Consider the following 25,689-nt stretch of genomic DNA (forward strand, 5'->3'; position numbering starts at 1 on the left):
ATATGTATTTATATAACGTGTATGTAAGTTTATTTGTTTTTAAGTGTATTATATCTCTTTTATATTATTTATTTATTTAAGAAAAATAACAATAATTCAGGTGTAGACATTAACTCGTCAATTGAGTTATCCGTACGTAGAGTTGGCTACGGACTTGTACCCTGTCCTTTTCTTGACAACCCTGGACAAAAAGTGATTAATGAAAGCATTACATTAGGTATATTTAACAACTAAAAAGTTTGCAAATAATATACCTATGCAGTTTAGTGCAAGTGGGGGCCATCTTTGAAGCTGAGATATTCTGCATATGGACCTTTAATGATTTGAAGTCTAACTTAAAATGTATCTTTGCGTCGTAATCCTCATTGCTGCGGGTCATGACCTCTCTGATGAGTCAGATAGATAAATTGCAGGGTTATCTTGGGGCAATAATGCGGTGGGGTGATCAGGTAGGGATTATTTCGACTATCATGTTTAGGTAAGGAATTAGGATACGATCCCTAAACATTTTGTTTTTCTAATTATATTTATCAATCAATCAATCAATTATTCAATCAGCCTGCTTTTGTCCACTGCTGGACATAGGCCTTCCTAAGAGCACGCCATCACACACGGTCCTCCGGCTTTCTCATCCACCCACTTCCCACTATCGTCGGCCCAGGGGGGTTGAATTCTCTATCTATTCTACTATATGTAGTCTATATATGTAGTATGACTATATTATATAGTCTATTTTATCAATATTAGGTACCTACCTATATGTCTACTGGAATACAAACCTAATACTATAGCAAGGTTCGTTGACTCCATAAAATTTGTGTAGAGACAAAAGTCACATTTTTAACAACCCTCAAACTTTTCCCAACTTTTGCCGTTAAATTTCAAACTAAAGACTTTTCGGGTCATTGCGCTTGTTTCAGCCCGTGCACACCGCTGATATGACTTTGCCGAAACGTGCCGGCAAAATTTGTGTTAGGTGCTATAAACATGCTAAAAGCTTTTATGGATACAAATTTTTGATGGCTATAAATGCCCGCGATTTTGTTAATAGCGCATTTTAATAGGGAGAAATTTTGGGACCTCCTTTGAGCGCCTTCGTTTTCCAAGCGTGATGGTAGGAATATAGGAAATTCCACTCGCGCTATGATAGGCGGAACTCCCAAGACCGTCCCATCTCGCCTCATGGCATGTACAAACCAGGGGAAAAGTCTTTGTCGGTCGCACTTTATATACCTTCATTGACTTTTGAGGTTACTGTAGGATATTATATTGAAAAGCAGATTCAGTGCCTATTAGGTACTTAATAGAGCCAGTCGAGCTTTTTATCATTCCATTTAAATTACAAAAAGCTCGACTGTACTGTGAACTTAAGTGTGAAAAGTTTGAGCAGAGTTCGAGAGACGACTTTTATTACGAGATATATGACTTATAATACCTACGAGAGTAGGTATTATAAAATAGGTTGTTTCTCAAAAAACGTGTTTAGCCGTTGATCGCATATTAAGAGGAGTTTACTCCTAGCACGCCACACACAAGTGTAATTTGGTACTCATTTGAATATCATCTAATTAAACTCAATGTTTGTAGACACGAAACGTTTCTGTTTGATTCTGATCTGTGTCTGTGGTTTATCAGATTTTCGTAGATTTGTATAGTTCAGGGAAACGCTCTAGAATAAACTGCTCTTAAACAACGAATGCCAGCATTTTTGCAAAAATGCTGTTATTCGTTACAACGAATTCGAATTTAGAGATTGAGGAATTCGACGAATGCCTCGTTAGGGATGTAATGTGCGACTCGCATTAATATAAGTTAGTAGAGTAGTGCACCTAGGAACATATTCTTGTCTGCCGGCTGTCCGCATCGATCGTCCCGAGCCCCTATCAATTACGTCATGGTCTGCACGCCGATAAATCAAGATCAATGGCGCTCGCGCTGGGGTGGCACGCATAACAAGATGCTCTTCATTTATTTACTTATCTGAGCTTTTATATTGTTCGCTAGTATCTTTATATGCCTTTGCGATGGAGCGTTTGCTTTATAAGCTTATCATAAATCATAATAGTTATACATTTTCGATGTGAAAACTTCATTAGGCGCGTTGGCGATTTTAAAATGGGTAAAATATCGCGTCAACGAGGAGCCTAATTTTATTAGCTTCTAATATTAAACGTTTTTTTATTAAATTAAAATTAACCTTAACGCGACCTATTATGGTACAATTTTTAATGGACGTATCAAATGTGCTTTCATAGTTTTAAGTTTTCACTTGAAACTACTTGAAAGTACTCATGAAAGTATCTACTCACATCATCATTGTTGTGCCCGGCCTCGAAATATTTGCCTTCAAACTCTTTTACAAAATTTCAATTTTGCAGTTTCAATTTGCAGGAAAATTTCTTCAAAAAAAGGCATTAATTAGTGAATACAAAGAAACCCAATTAAGCTTTTTTCCGAATTCCGAATAGGTTATTCAATGAAATCCAAATCAATTGTCATTAAAATTGAAGAGAAAAGCAGTTTATTACAGTAAAAGCATCTTGGTTCAATGATAAATTGCCACAAAATGCTACACTATATGCTAGAAGCAACAAAATATAAAAATAGGTACCAGTAATAAAATTGCTTCGTAAATATTTATATCTACTGCAGCTCAGTATCCACTTTCTTAGTACCTTAGTATGGTCATTACAACAGGAACCCTAATAACTTTTGCCTGTAGTAAATACAATATTCATAATTTGCGGTACCTAAACGTGTACACATTTTTATTGGAGAACGATACTGAAGTAACGATCAAATTCGTTTGAATTATATGATGGAATAAAGTAATGCCCAGGCAATGTTCCAGACTCAAATATTATTGTAGATCGATTTGTGTATTGGTTGCTATATTAAACATTAATTTATGTTTGCTTGTTTCAGGTGAACCATGATGGCTAATGGAATGCGGGAGAGCTTTTTGTGGGTGATACAAATGCTGAAAACATGAAAACCTACCATGAAATGTTAGAAGAAGCATAAGCACTAACACACTTCATAGAAGTTATATTTGTGATACAATTAAAATACTAGTTTAAAATGAATTTTAAAATTATATCATTACTTTTAACGTGGAATTTCCTCCTTATAACCGCCAAAAGAGACTCTTTGGAAGACGATGATTCCCGAGCTAGGGAATTGAGGAACAAAGAAAACAACCGAAATCGGACGACCTTCAATGGAACTCTGACGGATTTACCTGAAAGGAGATATTTGAGGCACAGGAATAGTTCAAGATACCGCGGTGACCGTCGACGATTTTGGGAAAGGGAACACGAAGTACGGCGGGATAGGAGAAGAGGTTCCGAACATTCCTCAGAGGAGTACATGTCTAATCGAACTGATCCATACCACAAGAGGGATGAAAAACCTCGCAAAACTGACAAGCATTTGAACAAAAGTAATACTGATAAAGTAACAGATAGAAGGAAAATTGTGAATCAAAATAAAACACCCGATAGAGCATCCTCGGTTAGAGAGAATACTACTAGGTTCAAACCTAAGACGACTAATAAATGGCAATCCGGCGGGTTTATTCCATACCCTCAGCCAAGGGAGAAGAAGCCAAATATAATTCTGATATTAACGGATGATCAGGATGTGGAGCTGGGTAGCTTGAACTTCATGCCTCGTACAATGAAAGCTATAAGAAGTGCTGGAGCGGAGTTTCGTCATGCCTACACGACAACACCAATGTGCTGTCCATCTAGGTATGAATAACTTTCCTTCTTCAATCGCTACGAACTTAATATTAGCATTCATAGTTGCAAGCAACTTAATACAAGTATTATGCGAGTATGATTATAGGGGTAAGCCACGATAAAGGAGAATAGGTCATTTGTTCCGGTTTATTAATAAAGGATACGAGCAACTAGATAATGTGGCTTGCCTTAATTTGATGTCCAGACCACACGTGCTTTTGATACGTCCATACAATTATTTATCAAGTGTTGAGAAATGCGTCTAAGACAGGCTGAAAAGCACATCTTGGCTATTTATTCAAAGCTTGCTTTTCAGTTTATCTTTAAAGCAATTTCCTGAAATAGCTTTCCGATTTACGATGATAGAAGTGTTTTGCTTCTTGTTTCTAAGCAAGTCTATTTAAAGGCGAAGTTGAAATTGGATTTGTAGAGTTCTTATTTTCCATTTCTTCACAGGAGCTCTCTCTTGACCGGTGTGTACGTTCACAATCACAACGTGTACACCAACAATGACAACTGTTCATCACCAATGTGGCAAGCAAAGCACGAGTCGAACACCTTTGCTACCTATTTGTCCAACGCTGGATATCGCACTGGTAAGTAAGAAAAAGAAACAAGATGATTCATATTTGAAAATGCCGCCATGCCCATACAGTCGCCATATCGATTTTTTTTAAAATAACGGCCCCCCTATCGCAGTGGTCTTATTAGTGGGAGGTCAGGCGTTCGATTCCCGGCAGGGGTTTGAAATTTTATAATTTTTAAATTTTCTGGTCTGGTCTGGTGGGTGGCTTAGGCCGTGGCCAGTTACCACCCTACTGGCAAAGCCGTGCCGCCAAGAAAATTAGCGTCCCGCTACGATGCCGTGTAGAAACCAAAAGGGGTATGGGTGTCAAGAAAACTGCCATATCCCTTCCACCTTGCATGTTAACCTACTTCCATCTGAGACTGCATCATCACTTACCACCAGGTCAGGTTGCAGTCAAGGGCTAACTTGTATCTGAATAAAAAAAAAATATATATAGTGTCACTTGAGATGTTGTAACGATTCTAACAATATTGTAAATATCTGTTCAGGCATTTAGAAATTAATGATAAATAATAATAATAAAGGATAAAGAAACTCATATATAAGTAGGTTCTCACGCGGCTCGCCATTCTCGCTGCCACTCGTCGCGCCCCGATTCTATACTAATTGTCGTCACTCGGCGAGCTCGGTCCGCTCTGGCCCTAAAGCTCCTTCGCATATTATTTCTGTTCAAACCTTTAGACCACCATAATATTATATTTTGATAAACTAATAAATATAAAAATCTTGATTGGTCTAGAAAAGTAGGTCAAGAGATCGTTACCACAAACAAACCTGCTCGCGATACAAAAAGTAAAACTACATTATTAACGTCAATAAAAATGTATGAAACATTAATAACCTGCGCTACAATATTTTTTCCCATAGTAATAAAGCGGCTAATCGGTTTATCGGAATGAAATTTAATAGTTGCAATTACATACAAGCTGTCAAGTAGGTATTTACAAGTTTAATGGTACATTAATATTGATGTCGATAATGAGTAGAGTTTATGATCCGCGGTATTACTTTATCGGAACAAGCTTATGGAATAACGAAGAAAGTGAAGGTGGATGTGACGGGTCTGCCCGCGAAATTCAAATTTTATTTGGTTTTTCGCAATTTGTAAACTAATACGACAAATTAGGCTTACGGCATTCTAGTTGCGACAATGGCAGTATCATTTCCACTTGTTTATATAAAAATCTTTACTTGACAAGGTCCAGTTTAAGAAATTAGCTCTAGTATCGACTAATTTGTGAGGTACAGTCGATACTAAAGCTAATTTCTTAACAATATTGTCAATGTTATTGACAATAACAGTATCATCCCCACCTATTCATATAAAAATCTTTACTTGAAAGGGTCCAGTTTAAGAAATTAGCTCTAGTATCGACTGTAACTCACAAATTAGTCGATACTAGAGCTAATTTCTTAAACTGGACCTTGTCAAGTAAAGATTTTTATATAAACAAGTGGAAATGATACTGCCATTGTCGCAACTAGAATGCCATAAGGCTAATTTGTCGTATTAGTTTACAAATTGCGAAAAACCAAATATTTCGCGGGCAGACCCGTCGCTTGCCCCTTCGTTACTAGGTGCCCATTGTTATAAATGCGAAACTGTGTAAGTAGGTTTGTTGGTTTGTCCTTCAAGAGCGTCGCAATGGAGCGACGGATCGGCGTGATTTTTTGCATGCATATAGTTAAAGACCTGAAAAGTGACATTTGGCTTTTTTATCCCGGAAAATCAAAGAGTTCCCACAGGATTTTTAAAAACCTACGTCTGCGCGGATGTAGTCGCAAGCATCAGTTAGTCTGGTATGAAAAAGATTTTAATTAATTTGGATTGTCTACGGATTACAATGTTAATATTACATTTAGGATTAGGAGAGTTTAGGTTTCTCTTACTTAGGCCACTTTTAAATAAAAATAAATAAAGGTAAAAGACAAATTTTAAATAAATTTGCTTATTTGTATTTGGAACTTACCTGGAGACCTTAATGAGCATAATATTGAATCAGGTGTTTCAACATGTAGGTAATTTGATATCTACGTTCTTACAAGTTCACGGTTATTACAACGTGACTCAATAGAGCTAATGTTGTTTACCAGCTCTTAGCCTATTAATATAATTAAAGCCAAAATGTGTATATCTGTCTGCACGTTTGTTACCTTTTCACCGCTCCTTTACCTACTTACCTGACTTTCTGATTTTGACGGGTACAGATACAGCTTTCATTCCAGAGACGAATATAGGCTACTTTTTATCCCGGAACATCAATCAGTGCCCACGGGGTTTTCAAATAATGTAAATCCACGCGGATGTAGTTGCGAAGATCATCTATAGTCACTGTATAAAATAGTTATTGTAAACAATAGCCACAAAGTATAGACACGTGATACTTACAACACCTGAGAATGCAAGGTGCTTTGCGTTTACGGTTTACAAATTGTTTATACGGTACGGTGAAATATGATAATTCACTTCTGCACTACTTTTATTTTTTGCTCGTCACGCTCGTGCAAAATAAAAATAGCGGTGTCCATACTAGGGATGGTACGGAGCTTCGGTTCCGGTTCCGTTAAGTCGGAACTTCCGATTACTATTATACTTTCGGTTCCGACTCCGGCTCCGACATTTTTTAATCGGAGGTGTGAATCGGAGGTCGAAGCATAGATAGCGGGCGAGTGCGGCGGCGTGTGCCGACCGACTGTTATGATTCGACAGGTTCATACGCGTCGCGCGGGGAATCGCCCCTCCCCCGACCCGCGCACTCAATTGTCAATTATTTTTTCACTTGTTAACGCACACGACAGCACGACACGTTCATTGGTTAAATAGATATTTGTTTTGATTTTTGCGGCTTATTATCAATGAAAGTCATCTGTTTTTGTGTTGGACAATGAAACCTAAATCAAGTTGTATTTGGAACTACTTCATTCAAGTTAATTCGGATTCGGCAAAGTGTAAACTGTGTATGAAGACGTATTCAAGAAAGGGAGGTACGACAACGTCTTTAAAAAGCCATTTGAAGTCTGTCCATGCCACTGAATATGAAGAATTAATAAAGTTAGAAACTGAAAATAAAAATACTGTAAGTGTACAGCCTTCGACTTCGACGCCCCTTCAGGATGCTAAAAAACAAATAACTTTGAAAGAAACTTTGGCGAAGAATACAAAATGGTGCACTTCTAATCCTAAATCTATGGAAATTGACAAATTGATTTCTGAAATGATTGCTTTGCAAGATCTACCCTTCAATTTTGTGGAAGGTATAGGATTTCGGCGACTTATGCAGTTCATCGTGCCGAATTATCACTTAAGGGGAAGACATTTTTTTACTGAAAATATTTGTGGCCAATTATATGAAACATTAGCAAAACAAATTAAGGATTTGCTCACGCAAATTGAAAAGATCTCATTTACAACAGATATTTTGACCGAACCAAGTTCGAATGTGTCTTTATTGAGTCTGACAGCACATGGCATAAATGGAGATTTTAGAAGACTCAAAGTTATTTTAAAATGCCACACATTTGACGGAAGACATACAGGAGACCTAGTTTTAGAAAATATTAAGACTATGTTAAAGGAATGGGGCGTCGTAAAAGAGAAAATTCACTGCTTTGTACGCGACTCTGGATCTAATATGATACGAGCAATGAAACTCGGCGACATACCTGATGTCAGTTGCACTATACACCAGTTGCAACTGTGTGTACGAACATTATTAGATTGTGATGAAGACATTAAAGCCTTAATATCGAAATGCAAAAAAATTTCGACGCATTTCAATCATTCCCAAATAGCCCGGACTGAACTGCACAAAATACAAAAGGAACAACTCAACCAAGAATGTTTGAGTGTAATACAGGAGTGTAGTACGCGGTAAGTTGTGCATTTATTTTTACCTCCAACCAGATTATTTAATTTAATCAAAGATCTATCCATGCTAATACAATAAATTCAAATAAAACCACTAAATCGATTTGAATAAAGCTTGCTGTGGTATATGCACGCTGATTATAATGAGTGTGTTATTTAGTTTCTGTCATTTATTTAATTTAAATAATACTCTAAGTTAGTATAACTTAGAGTATTATTTAAATTATAAGCGTTAATTAGTTTAATAATTTGTTACAGGTGGAACAGTACATTTTATATGTTACAAAGAATGATTAGAATACAAGATTCTCTATGCCTGTACGCATCTAAGCACAACATCTCTCAATTGTCTCCTGAAGAATGGCTGCAGCTTAAAAAAATAGTGACTATACTTCAACCTTTTGAAGAAATTACCCGAAATATGAGTGACAATAACACAAGTATCTCATCAGTAATTCCACTTATACACACTCTTAAGTATACATTACACACTGAAGGCAATAAACAAGACACAAATGAAAAATTTAAAAGTATAATAAAAAGTACCGTCGATCAATTAAATTCTAGATTTAGTGACCTTCAATCAAACAATTTCTTTGCAATAGCAACATATTTAGATCCTCGTTATAAAACAAAATTTTTTAATGAAGTGGCTAAACAGAACATTGAAACAGAGATAATGTCAATATTTGATGCAGCAGATACTTCTAAAAACGAGGCTGATAATATTGTCGCTCCTGTAGAAAAACGGGCAAGAATGGAATTACCAGCAGAAACTAGCCATAGTAGTAATGTGCAATCAGTTTTGTCAAACATATTATTAAGTAGTGATGAAGAAGACGATAATAATACCACACTTGATAAAAGTCCAGTTTTTGATAAATTTGTCTTCGTAAAAAATATACTAAATGAGTTCAATAAAGAAAAACGTATTAGTATTAGTGATGATCCGCTATTATGGTGGAAAGTTAATGGTAATACCAAATTCCAGCCCCTGCAATCAATTGCTCGTCAATTTTTGTCTTGTCCACCAAGCTCGGTAGCGAGCGAACAACTTTTTAGTGGCGCTGGCCTAATCTACGACCCCTTAAGAAACAGATTAGAGGGAGACAAAGCTTCAAAGCTTTTATTCGTCAAATATAATACGCTACTTTTAGAGTCAATTAATACGATTTAATTTTTTTAAAGCTTTTGTTCGTTAGTATAATTTAATTACTAATTGATTAGTACATGCTACTTCGGGTTTAAATTCATTCTATTTAAACTTGTTGTTTATATGCCAATTTTGTTCATTTTTTATGTTTTATCATAAAACATAAAACTTTTATGTTACAACTGAAACTTAAAATAAAAAAAATACTACATAATGTTTTATTTGTCCTTAAATAATAATTCTCTCTCATGTCACCCTGCTTCCGATTCCGATTCCGACTGCGGTTCCGATTCCGAGAAAGCAAATTTAAAAACTCCGATTCCGGCTTCGGTTCCGATAAAACTGCTTCCGTTACATCCCTAGTCCATACTGGTCATTCCGTGCGCGGTATCCACACAGTTCTGATAACGAAGCACGGCTCATGCTTCTGTTTAACAGCACCGAGACTGACCTTGCCAGATAGACATCATCTGACTGAGCTTTTTAAACCAATGCTTGACTGAAATTCGAAAGTCGCCGGTTCAAACCCCACCCATTGCATTATTGTCGTACCTAGGTCCTAGGTACTCCTAGCACAAGCTTTACGCTTAGTTGGATGGAAAAGGGGAATATTAGTCATCATGATAAACTTGTTATATTAATGAGAAACTGAGAGTAGAGTTGTGGACCAACAACGGTCTATAATATCAAACAAGCAGTTCACTACTCGCATTAAGGCATCTTTACGCACGTCCAATTTTTTAATTGATTCATTCCTTGACTGCGATCTCACCTTGCTCGTAGCAAGAGAGGGGAAGTCGTAGATGAAAAAGGGCTAACTTGGGACGGATATGAACTAGTTTTATTAAACCCATACGCCATATCGCTTTTTACGTGGTTCGTACCAGAATGCTAAACCGCTTTGCCTGTAGTGTAGTGGGGTAGTTAGTACGACCAAAATTTTTATCAAATCAAACCAGGGAAAATTTAGAAATATAAATGAACAAATGATACTTTACCGGAATCGAACCGGAGGCGACCCCCTATTTTTTGCGCTACGGAGGTTGTCAATTAACCAAACACGCAGGTTCCCCTTCAATGTACTTATGCTTCAATAACTTCAAAGCATGGCAATTTCGAACTAGCATTGGAGTTACGAAGATGCCGCCTGAGCCCCGAAGATGCACTTGATGTGGACACGACTAATAAGAAAAATCAATAAGTCAATTATTTTATGTGCACCTGCCAATACAGTATCTAACCGCAATTTGACTAACATGATTCTGTTTGCTAACTGAATTGATTCATGGGCACATACGATTATAAAAAGCTAATTTGAATATTCAGACAAATTACTCAAATGAAAATAAACTGACATTTCCGCAAGTTTACGGCGCGGTGCCTTTTGAGTCTCGATTGTGATTTTTTGCGTGAAGACTTCCTCACTAGAGTTAGCTTTATAGTTATTAATTTAATTATTTTAACATCTAAATTTTTCATAATTGCACTGGAAGTAACAAAATTGCAAAACCAGGTAAGTGAATAATTTCACCGCTCATGATACCGAGTGGTGGCCACTAATTTTGACATGAATTTTACTTTGGTGAAGTTTTGTTTGTAAAAGTTTAGCCAGAAAGATAGGTAATAGCCAGATATTATGTGTTATTAGGAAACATTTTTTAAAGCCACTTGTAACAATAAGTCAGCAATTTAAATATAATCAAAATCGGTGCTGTTTCATGATTTGAGATTAAAAAGTAGACTTTTTACTTGCATTTAAAGGGTTCTCTATGAATTTTATACTTAGTAATTGATGCCCGCGACTTTATCCACGTAGATTATGATTTTTTAATCTCATGGAAACTCTTGGATTTTCTGGGATAAAAAGTAGAAATTCATGGTTTTAATTTTTTTGCGCTAGAATAAAAGTAGCCTAAGTTACTCCTTATAGTATCAGTTATATGTCACTGAAAGTTCTGTCATAATCGGTTTAGCCGTTTCGGAGATCAGGATGAACTGACAGACAATTTTTTTTCTTGTTATATGTACTTAAGTAGGTACCTACCTTATACTCTTTCATATGCATTTAGAATATGCTGTTATTTTGACATTACAAACAGACACTTCGTTACATACTTATATTGTGTAAGTAGGTATAGATATCACTTTGTACCGTGACAGCAAGTTGAGGAGCGTTGAACGCTCATCCGACAAATACCTACCTACGGGTTTTAATGATGCCATAAGTTCAGGAATGCCGGCTGATTTACTACTTTCATATCAGCTATACTGGCTATCTTCGCGTCTTGATAAAAGATGCGTTTGTTACGTATGAGTACTTCTACTACCAGTTCTTAAAGAAAATATATTGTTATATCAATTAAATACACAGAAAACAGATTAAATTGTTAACATAGATAAACCTACCCTTCTGACCCGCCCCGGCTTCGTTCGAATGGAATTTTTGAGAATCGGCTATGCGTTATGTAAAATTCGCGTTTGATCCACGACTTTTTGACCATCCTGTATATATAACGCCTATATGTCAGTCAGGAGTTAGGACAATTTGTTCTAAAAATATATCTATAAAAAAAGGCACAAAGCAGCGCTCATACAAGCAATGTAATTAGATTGTTTTGGAAATTTCAAGAGATTAAATTAAACTCTACCGTAATAATTGTATGAAAATTACCTACAAATTAAAACAATAAATCAAAATAACCATCCATAAAAGGTTTCATAAGAAATCTCTACAGCAATAATTATTGCCATTAACTTAATTACTTGTGTGTGTTAAATACTTACTTATATGTGTGAATATTTATAGACTTTGCAGCATTGTGTAAATCTATAGAATTCCACTCAAATGTCCAAGGATATAATATAACTTTATGACAGAAAGGTCAGAATGGCAAAACTAAGAACCCTTTAGGTTTTTCTTCTGGCTACTGTTAACTAGAACTCAATGTTATGCAAGTAGGTACTTACCTACCTGATTTGGTATGTGTTGATGCAACTATATTAAGCTTGCTCGTAAAGCTTGTATGTAGTGTGTATTGAATTAGCATTAAATCATAAGACCAAATTAGATTAATTAGAGAGTTTATTTTCTCAAAAAAGAACAAAAGTTCACTTACATGAGAAACAATCAATATATAATATTATTGTAGAATAGTATAACTTACGGTGATTTTATTCAATTCAAAACATTACTTATGTTTTAAAGTACCTAAGTTAAGAAACTTTAACTTTATATTTGACAGTGCTTTTTCAGTTTATCTTTAAACTTTGGTATGGAAATGTTCCCCATAGCCACTATACCGTTTAGACTAAATATCTTTGCTTTCCATATAAAGCATTTATATCGTTTACCGAGAATTACGACTCTAGAGTACGTTATTAATATGCCCCATCCTCGCTTGTCCGGTAGTTATCTTATCTTTCCGCAGCACAAAGGCACATAAGTCAATACCGATGGCGGAGCCGACAGCGCGACAGGAGTAATTGTATAAACGACATGCAAGATTTGTTCTAAATATTGTATCATAGGTCCGGGCGTGGGCGCACGTGGGTCGCCGGACGTTGGCTATTTCGACGCATCATATTCGCGGTTGCCAGCGGTCTTGCTTTCTTGGGACAAGAAATGGCCTTTCAAGAACTCTGACGGTCTGACGGTCATATTCTCAAAGATACATAGTACTAGAGGTGGTTGTGTTGCAGTTGAGATAACTGTGTAGACTGCGTGTACAGAGTTGTCTGTACTCTGTAGTACAGGGTCTATACTACCAGCCAGACCCTGTACTGCATGTACCTACAGAGTACCTACTATGTTGACATGGATAGGTTTGCTTTTAGATAAAAGTATAGTGTCACATTTCAGAATCGTGGTTGCAAATAATAGTCTTGCTTTCTTAGAATAAGAAAAGGTGGACCCATCTCTATATCGTCATAATATGTCAACATTGATGATAAAACAATGCCTCAGAAAGTATTAGCAATAGACAGACCGTTTCTCAAGCTCGGCATCAATTTCTTTGGCTATGGCTAAATGTTACTGGTATGAAGCGTAAACCTCTTCAAATTTTAACGAAGCTTTTAACTTTGACTGAGATTTTCTACATTAACAACTTGTTTATTTTATGGACAATAGTAGGTGAATTAAAAATTCAAATCACCCCGGACAAAGGGTAGGAGTAATATTGCATTATAGTAGGGATTGAGTCCATAGAATATTGCATGTAGGTAATGATAATAATTAATATCAATAATTGGATGACTGGAATCCCTACATCGGCTAAGAAAACAAACGGTTGAACAGATTTTCATCAAAGAACTATTTTGATCAGGCTCTACAAAAGAGACTGTATTTAAATCGGTTCATCCGTCTGAGTGCTACGATGCCACAGACAGACATGAAGATACACAGATATACACACGTTTAACTTATCACACCCTTCTGTTCACGTCGGGGGCTAAAAATCACCTTTGTTTTGCATCCTAACTTGTTGGTCTGGTTGCATTTTCTTTGCAGCTGGTAAGTGGTAACCCTACGCAAGTTACCGTCACGTATGAATAAATTCATATAGAAATGTCCTTGTAAGTATTTGGGGACGATCGTACTCCATCCGGCGAAGACGGGCAGTGATTTGAGCAGGACGGAAAGAATCGTTTGCGAACGTCGCATTGTCGTCAATAAAACTCGAAACGTAATGAATCACGGCTTCGGAATGCTAGAGAAATAAGTCTCTTCTTTTCAACGATAAATTTTCTACTAAACAACTTTTTCTTCCAGTGTTCTTTATCTTCATTCGAGTGGTTACTTAATTACAGTGTGTGAGAAAAATACCTACTATCATCATCATCCTGCGGTAGTCCAACTCTTTGTAGGTCCTAACTTCTAATCATGATCTTTTTCACCGTTTTCTTGTATAATATCCTTCCAGCCTTTTGGATATTTCTGCTGGAGTGTACATCTATGAGGCAGTTGTAGTCGGTGTGCATTCCAGGAACAGATAATGCAACTTATATGTGATTCTAGGTGACGCGCTCGTCGCAGGCATTGTGATTTTCAGCACTTGACAGACAAAGTTCTCGTTGCTTATTAGAGCGTCTAGCTCGTGATTCATTCGCTGGTCACTGACGCTATCAGTTTGTCGCAATCAGCCAAATAAAGAAAGCAGTTATTCTAAATAAGTACAATACTTTTTAGTCCTGACTCCAACTTCTCACCAAAGCGAATTTCTTGCTCAAGTACCATACACTAACTTAAAAAACTACAACATTAGCATTACATAAATCTATGAATAATAATCAAATAATATGATGATGTTGCCACATATTATTTCGTTCTCTATTGGTAAAGAATCATTTAAAATATCGTAATAGGTACAATTAATAAACTGTAAAATTAAAAAATCTGAAAAAAATGACATCATTATAATGTAATCATTTACTGCAGTTTGATTTTTAAAAAGTAACTGCTGAGAAAAAGAACCGTTAAATGTAGGTAAGTACCTATTTGAGATAAAAACGTTACACCGAAGAAGTAATAATGTTCATTATTGTCAAGCTAACTAACACACAAGTGTAAATTAAAAATTATAACACCCCCCGACAAGTGAAGGTTACAGCAACTAGAAAAGAGCTGATAACTTTCAAACGGCTGAACCGATTTTCTTGGATTATAGCTAAAAACACTCTCGATTAAGCCACCTTTCAAACAAAAAAAAAAACTAAATTAAAATCGGTTGATTAGTTTAGGGGCGACGATGCCACAGCCAGATACACAGATACACACGTCAAACTTATAACATCCCTCTTTTTGGGTCGGGGGTTAAAAAGCACGTGTAAATTACAGTAAGGCCTCAGATTCTGCTTTCCAAACTGGTGAATAATTTGAATGTAAAGTAGGACATGAAATTATTGATTTGATTTTAACAAAAAAAATCTTTCCATGATTTGTATATTCATGTGTTTTATGTTCTCTGCAATTGTCCCATGCGCCACGGGCCATGGCACGTGTCGGCAATTTATCACGGCGTTGTTAAAGAGTCCATTTAGCTTGTAAATTTGTTCAAACGAGCTATCATAAATTTGCCTCGTGCTTTCCTTCCGCCATGAGTGTGAAGTGGGCGACGGCTCCGCCCACCGATTCAGAAGACTTAGACTTAGACTCTTCGATTTAATCACATAGATTGCTGCTTCCGTTAAAAGATGAAAGTGGGCGTAGGTTGCCGGTTTCCTATCTACTAGTTTGTATAAGATAAGCTGTTTTACGTCTTATTTTACTATTTTAGATTCATATGAATAGAAGCAAAAATGTTGAATTTCTTTCAGTATGCATTAGACTCTGTTCCTATGCTATTATTTTGTAATATTGCTATAGGAATTCTGAGCAATATGAACATTTAAAGTAATATCAATTCAGACATCGTACTTTTGCCTATAAACGTTACTGCCTAGTGCCTTGTATGACAACATTTATGATGCAAACGTACAATGACTTGTTTATTATGGCTTGAACTCGCTTGGGTCTGTCAACGAGGTCACAATGTTCCAACTATCTCGTTATTCTCATCGTAAATGCAAAATATCTTACTCTGTGTGCATTCATACAACATTCTTATATTTATTGGTCGATTTCTATGAAACGTTTTACTGACAGGTATTTGATATTATACCTAGTACCTACTATCTTACAGTAACAATGAATCTGTTAACAAACTTCGTACAAATATTTTACAGATGTGTAATAATTTTTTGTACCAATTTTACAGTATGAAATGTTTGTTGTAATGTTCTTAAGTAGACAAAGATCTTGAATCTACTCATTTATCAAAGTTAGAATATTTATAACATGAGTAGAAACAGGTTTATCGAATATTTTTTGGACAAAACGACTGTGAAATACAGATAGACAGACGAGCAAATAATAATTGTTCAGACAGACAGACACGACGAAAGTATTCCTAAAACACATTAAAGCATTAAAAACTATTTCTGTTTATTTCAGCTTCATATCTAATATTATGTCTGCCATTCTGCAGACAAGATATAAAAACATTCTCACCTTATTATTTATAGGGAACATAATACTAGACCACCAATATGACTAGTAATGCGCAAATACCAAATATTTTAGTGATCCGACAACTGAATACGTTTAAATTAGTCTAGTGCAGATTCAAGTCAATAATTCAGATGTTTTTCGATTGTATTAGTTAACAGAATGAAGCATCGTTCGAAATCAATTTCTATTTTCCACGCAAATTTTTCTTATAAGTATTCTATCAAATACCACGGTACCGTATAAATTGACATGAACGAGTTGAATAAACCTAAAGAGTTCATTGATTTATTTACGAGTTTTCGTTTTCTTGAACCATAGAATGCTGAAAAAATTCATAATTATCTGAATGAAAAGATCGTTATTTAAATACGATTTTAGCAAGTTCTCATATTATATTACTTGGTACTTTCTTATGTACGTTGGCAATCATTTAAGGGCGATTTCAAAGACTGTTGCTCTAAAATAAATATCTACTGCTCTTCCCAAGCTTTTCATCCTTCTGCGGCAACACTTCCTTTTTCCTTGATTTCTTCATAATTTTTGATGTTACACATCAATGTGTTATTTTATTAGGTCTTTACTAGGTGATGCCATAGTTTCGCCCGCGTGGATTCAGCTTTTAGAAAAATCCTGTGTATCTTACCAATTTTCCGGGACAAAAATAGCCTATGTCCGTCCCCAGGGGTGCAAGCTATTTTTGTACCAAATTTCAAAATCAGTTAACCCGATGGACCGTGAAAAGCTAGCAGACAAGCAGACAGACAGACATGCAGACTTTTTCATTTATAATATTATAGTATGTATTAAAAAGTAGAGAAACATGAGAAGGTAAAAATAAAAGCCTATATAAATGGGCTTGACTACTTGTATATCTCGTTTTCCCTTTACATAGTGGATTAGAGAACGCGTTTGTTGTAAACTCGATTGCGTGGGCGCAGTTCTGTCGCCATACTGTCTACGCTATTTATGTGCCAGCAACTTTTATTTTGATAAGTTGAAATGTTATGATGGGTTAATGATAGGGCACACGTTTTAACATATCAACGATATTTTGGGTGTTTATTTTCTAACTCTGATGGTTAAAAGTTTTCGCCGTCAAAACATATTGGAAACACTGAATAATGGAGCATCAATAGATATAATTAATGTTAATATGTGATTTATTTCAATCATTAAATGTAATTTTTCTTTTCTCCAAAATTGACGCCATGTTTGCTTTAGAACTCTCTATCAGTTTAGGTTTATTTAACGGTAAGTAGATAGATATACCTATCTCTCTAATACTTGTTTTACATAATGCCTGATGAGTCGCTTAAATCTAGGTAGGTAAGTACTTAAGTACTGATAGTACCTAACTATAATATTAGGGCACCTAGGTAGGTGCTGTTTGCTAGGTACTAGGTAAGGCTACCTTAAATGCTGTTCTACATTTTATGAAACTGGTTCGAACAAATTGTTTACTCTGTAAACATTTATTCTGGGCGTATCATGAGCTTTAAAGTAATGCACTTTTCGTGTTTCAGATAGATTTATGTTTATTTTAGGTAGCCGTTTAATTGGTTTCTTATTTACGTATCAACTATTAGTGCTTTCTGAGTTTGACCCCATTCTTTATACAGAAAAAATGGTTTAAAGAGCCTGAGAAAATTGCTCGGTTTTCACTTTTCAGTGCTATTCTAGCAAAATTCTAATAATTAAGTAATGACGCGATTTTTTAAAATAATTGCAAATTCGTTTAGCACTTTCAGCGTGTGAGTTCCAACAATGCGGGTACTATAGAAATTGTTTCACAAAGAACAGTATGAAGAGGCTTACAGTTTATACAACGAAGCGTTCATTGGAGTCGTATTTCTGCAGATCGCCAAACTAGAGCTGAACCAATTTATCTTACTTACACACTATTTTGAAAGAAAATATCAATAGGAAACCTGCATACCTAGTTTACCTATCTTGATTTTATGATTCCCTAATCGAGTGAAAGGTATCTTGCATATGATAAGTAGTACCCAATAAACTTACACAAGCTAAACTTTCTTTTAACCACGTAATATAATACAGCCTAATAAAAACATTAAGGTATAGAATGATAAAACAGCTTTATAGGAGCTATAAACTCCTACGATAGCTTATCAAAATACAGTTAGAAATAAATATTGACCAAGACCACGAGGCACGTAGGCGCGGACGCCGTTCTGTCTAGTTTTATAAGCACGTTTGACGTTACATTCATTCTTTCGATGGTGGATTCGAGTCTTCTTGGGCGAATTTCCACTCGCCTGTATGTCTGTCAGAGACTTATTTAATTTCTAAATTAGTATTTGTGTAGTAGTAGTTTGTAGTAGTATTTGTTTGACATCAGTCAATAATCGTTTATCAAATAGATAAATACTTACGCTTTTTCCATTTTGCACAACAACATGGTCCTACGAGTCAGTACCTATATACCTATATACTGCAGTTACTTCAGACAAGCCACTGAGTAGTATAAAATGATTCAAGAACCGCGAGTTGCAAGAACCGTCATATTTTGTGCTTGAGCCGCATTATTCGGTAAGTACTGAACTTGCGAGTGATATCAGTACTTCAGCTTCAACAACACGGGCTTGCCAGCCTGTCCATTCCTGTTGGTCATTCCATCGAGTACATCAAGGAAAGCTTTGACCTAATTCCACCCTACATTTTCTACATCCGCACCGCATGCCACCGAAAGCAATTTTACCCTCACCACCTGGCTGGTGCACTTCGACAACCCGTTGTGTAAGGTTTTTTCCAACCAACTCCATTCGGCGGTGTTCCCACTGGACATCAACATGGGGTTATTCAAGGAGCGGATCAACAAATTCCTGAAAAGCCGGCAACGCCTTCTTCTGGTGCTGCAAGTCTTCATGGGCGGTGTCAATCACTTAACATCAGGTGACCTGTCTGCTTGTTCGCTCGCTATTTATATATAAAAAAAGCTCGGTTTCTAAAATGAAGAGAAGCTAAAGCGATAGTAACGATGCTTTTAAAATATATTACACTTACTTACAAAATGAAAAATACAACACAAAGTAGGTTGTTACTTGAGAAATCATAAATATTTCAAAAAATATTTATAAAAGTCGATCAGGCAAAGGTAGATTAACTTTCCACTTTGGCACTTTGCTTGAACAGTTACAAGGATGTAGGTTTATAATAGGTATGTTGACATCTGAAAAGGTTAATGGCAAACCATTTCGTAATCGTATAAGTTGTAAACGTTGCGTGGGGGAAAGTGGCCCTTCAAGTTGTGGGCGAAAATAGTCTAAGAGTCAACCGCATAACTTTATAACTAGTTTTATACATAAATATTTAATGCTATTCCAACTGTGGGTACGCAATTTACCGAATTGTAATGTTTTTCCTAGATGAGGTCGCCACTTGATTCGCGTTGATTTAGGTTTTTAAAAATCCCGTGGAAACTCTTTAATTTACAGGGATCAAAAGTAACTTATGTCCTTCTCCGGGATGCAAGCGTTTCCTGTACCAAATCGGTTAAACGGATGGGCCGTAAAAACCTAGCAGACATAAAGACTGACAAACAGACACACTTTTGTATTTATGACAATATGAGTATGGATTATATAGATTCATTACACTTACAGGTAGTGTTTAGGTCGAATGATCCAATCCAGGATTGGACCACAGTGGACTGCCAATCCGCACTTGGCCAGCGTGATGGACTATGGCCGACCCATTCTCATTCTGATAGAAGACCGGTGTTAAGTAATGAGCTGGCGATGGGATGTTGATGATGATGATGCACGGCTATATCTTATCTATGGATTACTCTACTAATGTCTGGACTCTAAACTCTGGCGGTGAATCGTTTATCAACATACCCATAACTTTATAAGTACTACTAGCTGATACCCGCGACTTCGTTCGCGTGGATGGTTTTTTTTTAAATTCCCGTGGGAACTCTTTGATTTTCCGGGATAAAAAGTAGCCTATGTGCTAATCCAGGGTATAATCTATCTCCATTCTAAATTTCAGCCCAATCCGTCCAGTAGTTTTTGCGTGAAGGAGTAATAAACATACACACACACACACATACAACCTTTCTCCTTTATAATATTAGTGTGATAATTAAAGGAGTAATAATATTCAGTATTATTAGTTCAGATAGTTCAGTAGGTATTTATTTTTACCGGTCATCTCTAGCACTAGGAGGTCAGATAAGGTGTCGACTCGTGACTGATGTCTTAAAATGTTGTCTCCTACTTGGTCATTTGTAAATTGTTCGAATATTTCCAGTAGAATTTAGTTTTGTTAATGGATTTTTAATTTCATTGAAATATCGCCGAAAGAATTTTCATGTTTCTAACATAATTGTCCCTTTTTATCTATGCGACGTCGATGATTTGACCATCACAGCTAACTACTTTTGTGTGTAAAGTCATCCACCAACGCTTGTATTATTAGGTAGCTGAACAACTCACTGTACTATTATAATAATAGATATGTAACCTCCACCTATCAACAGCGCACTACCGAGAATGGATCTCCATTCTCCTCTCAACCAAATGTTTCAAGAGCACTGTCGCCTAAGACACAGGTTTCCACCTATTTTAGGGACAGTAGATCTTCAATAATATAATTTTCATCATACAAATATGTTTTTCAAAAAAATATTCTTTAATTAATGAGAAGGGGTTTAGGCTATGGTCCGCCACGCTGGCTCAGTACGGATTGGCAGACGTCATGTACACCTTTGAGAACATTAACAACACACTAGGCTATTTCCACTTGTGTAACTATCTAGGTGTTTTTCAGAACCTAGGATACTACGTTGGTAAAAAATATACTTACCACTTTTAACTTCTATAAGTATCTTATTCGTGATTCGATTCTATTCTCAAAGAATGGGTCATAATTTTATATCCTGGTATAAATTAGAATTGTAAGCGTTAAATTAGCTAGCTACTCTAGCGTTGCTTATATTGTGAAGAAACTATTTTGAACATGGTGTCAGACAAATTAGTGTCTATCCTGTTCATAAGCAGGACGTCCACGGCCTTTATGTCAACAGTACCAATTGTTTCAATTGGGACGTGAACTGTTAGAGAAATCTTCAAATTATGAAAAAAGTGAACAGAGAGTATTATTTATCTACACTATCATTGCAGAGAGTGTGATATCTATATCTCTCTCTCTTCTTAATATAATGATTTGTTCATCTCAATTATTTATTAACGATGGAAATTAAATCTATTGAGCCCGGCGTAACTTTGAAAGTTCGTATTTTTATGAAAATCTGATTTTTGGAACTTTCTATATACCACGAATTACGATTATAAAGCAAACGAGTTTATTATTATCTTTATTATATTTTAAATATTCATTAATTACTGAGATTCCAAATCGCTCGTAATAACAGAAATTGACTGGTGTTTCTTATTTCTCTTTTTTTGGCTCTCTTTGAACTAGAAAAGGTCCAAAAGTGAGATAAAAGTGACAACCACTGAGATGCTTCTTCCGTTTTTACTAATTACCTCCATGATGAAAGTTCATGAACATGGCATAGGCCGTTCTTTAAATAAAACTTGTATGTTTCCCTTTGAAGGTGTTTATTTTTGTTTTTGAAGTAGGAATTAGACGAGCGACACCGATCAGGGACTAATTGCACAATTTAGTCATCAGTCGCAATCGCTATGGCATTAATAGTGGTGTTACGTATAATGAAAGCCTGTGATCAAAGTTTGAAAATGCAAACTTTAGCAAGGTGGTCATCAAATTCAAATCAGCCCTTAGGCGTCCACTGTTGGACTTACTATTAAGCGCTACTAATTCCGTGCCAGTCTTATCGTCATCCTCTTCACATTCTACAAGCTTATCGCTAACCCAACTAACTGGGGGGCTAACATTACCTTTAGCCGTAACTAAACAGTGCCACCCTAGGTCTTTCTGACTCCAACCACTTCTAGAAGTGGTAGGAAGATACGATAAGCAATGCTTGCCTACTGCTAGTTCCACTTTTTAATGGTCTACGCTAAGTCAGTATCACCTTGATTGTATGTATTGCGGATATCTTCATTTGGTGTTCATGTTTCAGACCTTAACATAAGTAGGCTTTTCTAGAGTAAGCTTGGCGACATAGAAAATTATTACGACTGGTAGACAGTGTTCAAATAACAGCGTGAGGTAGTAAGTGGTACGGTTTAAATATGATTAGAGATGAATGCGATTGTGATAGAGTATGCGTTGCGTAATTAAATCCTGGATCGTGTAACTCGAAGCATGCCATCGACGGACGTGTAAATAAATGGCTACCATTTGTAAGCTAAATACGACTGTATATATTTTGAATGCAACTTGCCTGTTAAGTTTCAAATAACTTCCCAATTCATTTTAATTAAAAGATACCAAAGTCCAGATTCAAGGTCTATTGAGAATGCTGATTACGTAACGTTCGCAATATATTAGCCTGAAAATGGTTGGGCTTCGTAGTAGATATGCGTATTGTGTCTTGCGGTGATGCGTACCTATAGAATGTAGGTATAGTCTGATTTTCCGACACATGCTGGGTGCTCGTTGGATCATAGATTTACTCGTATGTGGTTATAGTCAAATAAACTTTTTTTATTAAAAATAGTGAGCAAACGAGCGGCGAATTACCTGATGTTAAGTGATTAACGCCGCCCATGAACATTTGCAGCACCAGAGAATCCACCAATGGTGTGTGCTTTGAAAGAAAGAAAGAAAGAAAACTTTTTTTATTAGGTCACTGTAACAACTGTCACTGTAACTGTCACAGGTAGGCTTTCAGGAATTTGTTGATCCTTTCTTGAATAGCACCATGTTGAAATTTAGTATTGAGATACATGCTTTTGTATCTCAGTCAAAGACTGAATCTAGCTAAAAGTCTAACATATTTTATGAGAATATAAACTAATATCGTTTAAATTAAAATGCGTTTCTCCTACCAATAAACCATTCTCTTTATTCGCCAATATTTATCGACGGTATTGAATGCCGGGCATCTTATTTTTCCCGGCGGCGATGCCACCGTCCGAAGGGGACCATTGTATTCCTAATTAAGTTGTCAATCGATTCTCGTCCTTGACTTGAACTCATTAATATCGGCCACCCACAGCTGCAGCCCGTTAGGAATCTGTTTCTGAACGTTTTATTTTAGCGATGTCACATAATTTTCATATTTCCGTTCCGTAATTCGTACGTATGTATGCCACATAGAAATTAGAGGTATGGACCCTTCTAGGGTTTCCAACTTAGATAATAAAAGATACCTACTAAGAACTCGTCATTTAATAAGCAAAACATTTCTCTTACGCAGTAACCAGAGTTTACGGGTCCATTTCGCGGTGGAATCAAGTTTAGAGTTTAAAGTTTTAAGCCTTTGTCTGGTCGAAGGTTTGAATCGCGGCTAAGAGGCATTTAGTGATTTAGTCCTGGATAGCGCTGATAATAATCGATGTAGATAGGGTAGGTACTAACATTTATTTTAAGTTTTCATCTATATAGCGAATCTTGTATGTGGCTCCGATTTAGATAAACAGATTGGTACGTATATAAATCGCTGTGAATAAACTAGTAAAATTGTTATTTGAAATTATGGTCAGCGCATTTTATGGCGTGGATACTCCCACGCAGATCATTAGGGGGGATCACACTTACATCCATACGTGTGGTCCGAGTTATAAGTATCAAGACTGTTTTTTTTTAATCACTACTTACGTCACACGGGCTGTCAACACAAAGTTTTCAAAGTTCCACGTTATTTTGTGAAATAAAATAGAAAGATAATAGTTTTAGTGCTAAATATGCTTGTTAATAATATATAACGTAGAAATATGTAAAGTGAATTTAAAATCAAGAAGAAAACAAATCAATAAAGGCTAGAAATTGACTCAAAATATTTGAAGTTTACATTGGATAATTCGTATTGAAATAAGAGATGTAATTGTATGAATGACAGTGAAAGTGTTATTACGAGCTCAAGTGATTAAGGAAATGCGAGAGACAAACACTGAGTGAGTAAAACTAAAAAGTTATAAACTTTCATAACCTCAAAATGTCCAAAAATATCTGTTGGTGATTTGTCCGACATCCCGCAACATTGAGCGTATAACGCCATCTATTGCCGACGCAAAAAACTACTCTATACCAACAATAAGTAGCGTGCAGTGAGCAAATATTGACCGGTCAGAATTAGATACGAACCCAAACGATAGTACGTGCCAATAGAGGGCGACTTACGTCGCGTGAAATCTAGTCTGCAAGACAAGTTATCACGTTTACTATTATAGAATACCGCAACCAAATAATAAATAAAATTTCAGAATGGAACAAATCACAGAAATATTAAAAAGTATACAACTGGATATGCAATTACAGAAACAAAAGCTAGAGACTATGGAAAAAAGCCTAACGGAAACTATAAATAAAAAATTTACAGAAATTGATCTAAAATACAACGAATTAAGCAGTAAATTTGAAGAACAGGAAAAACGCTTGGACTTCATTGAAAGACATATAAGAAAGAAAAATATTATAATTTTCGGGATGGAAGAGCAAGAAAAAAGCTATGACGATTTGGAGAAGGAAATACTGAAAACTACGAACGAAATCATGTCGGTTAAAGTTAATCCATCTGACATAGACTGCCTTTACAGATTAGGCAAAAAAGGGGTAAAGGCAAGGCCAATATTACTGTCTCTCACAACAGTAAATAAAAAAATACAAATAATGAAAAACAAAAATAATTTGAGAGATACACCATACTACATGAAAGATGACTACTCGAAAAAAATTTTAAATGAAAGAAAAATTCTTAACGAACAAGTACAGAAATTAAAAAATGAAGGGAAAAATGCCATAATAAAATATAACAAAATCATAATTTTAAATGACAGATTGCCACAGTCAGCAAACAAAAGAAATTTATCCCAGTCGCCAGATAATAACCCAAATAATGGATCCCTTAAGCCGACATTGAAGAAAAATAAACATAGTAACATGACAGACTACTTATTACAGAAACCAAGACAGACAGACAGCACGCGAAAATATCAAGAAAATGTATAGGATACGGGAAGGGCCCCTCTCTATTGCTCTACTAAAATAACAAATATATATCAAAACTTTACAGCTCCCAGTACGGGTGGTCGCCGTGGGAGTCTTAGACCGAAACCCTCCATCAATAGTACACTCTACATTGGTACATATAACATAAGATCTCTCGCTACAGACGGACGGCTTAATGAGTTAGAGCACTCTCTCCAAAGTATTAAATGGGACATCCTAGGC

The 25,689-nt window shown here is 36.0% G+C and overlaps 2 protein-coding genes across 2 annotated transcripts in view; both read left to right on the top strand.

The window, feature by feature from the left end:
• LOC123864982 (extracellular sulfatase SULF-1 homolog) overlaps positions 1 to 25,689 on the top strand; it is a 106,925-nt gene that overhangs the window by 43,344 nt on the left and 37,892 nt on the right. The window contains exons 3-4 of the mRNA XM_045905807.1: positions 2,926 to 3,752; positions 4,200 to 4,339. Coding sequence (XP_045761763.1) covers positions 3,082 to 3,752; positions 4,200 to 4,339 — 811 coding nt within the window. The 5' untranslated portion in view covers positions 2,926 to 3,081. The remainder of the gene's footprint in view (positions 1 to 2,925; positions 3,753 to 4,199; positions 4,340 to 25,689) is intronic.
• On the top strand, positions 7,789 to 24,334 carry LOC123864983 (zinc finger BED domain-containing protein 4-like). The gene is made up of 4 exons (XM_045905808.1): positions 7,789 to 8,203; positions 8,459 to 9,715; positions 10,788 to 10,794; positions 24,230 to 24,334. The coding sequence occupies exons 1-2, from the start codon at positions 7,899 to 7,901 to the stop codon at positions 9,375 to 9,377; spliced, it is 1,224 nt and encodes a 407-aa protein (XP_045761764.1). The 5' UTR covers positions 7,789 to 7,898; the 3' UTR covers positions 9,378 to 9,715; positions 10,788 to 10,794; positions 24,230 to 24,334.

This window comes from Maniola jurtina, chromosome 4 (assembly GCF_905333055.1).
Source record: "Maniola jurtina chromosome 4, ilManJurt1.1, whole genome shotgun sequence".
NCBI lineage: Eukaryota > Metazoa > Arthropoda > Insecta > Lepidoptera > Nymphalidae > Maniola > Maniola jurtina.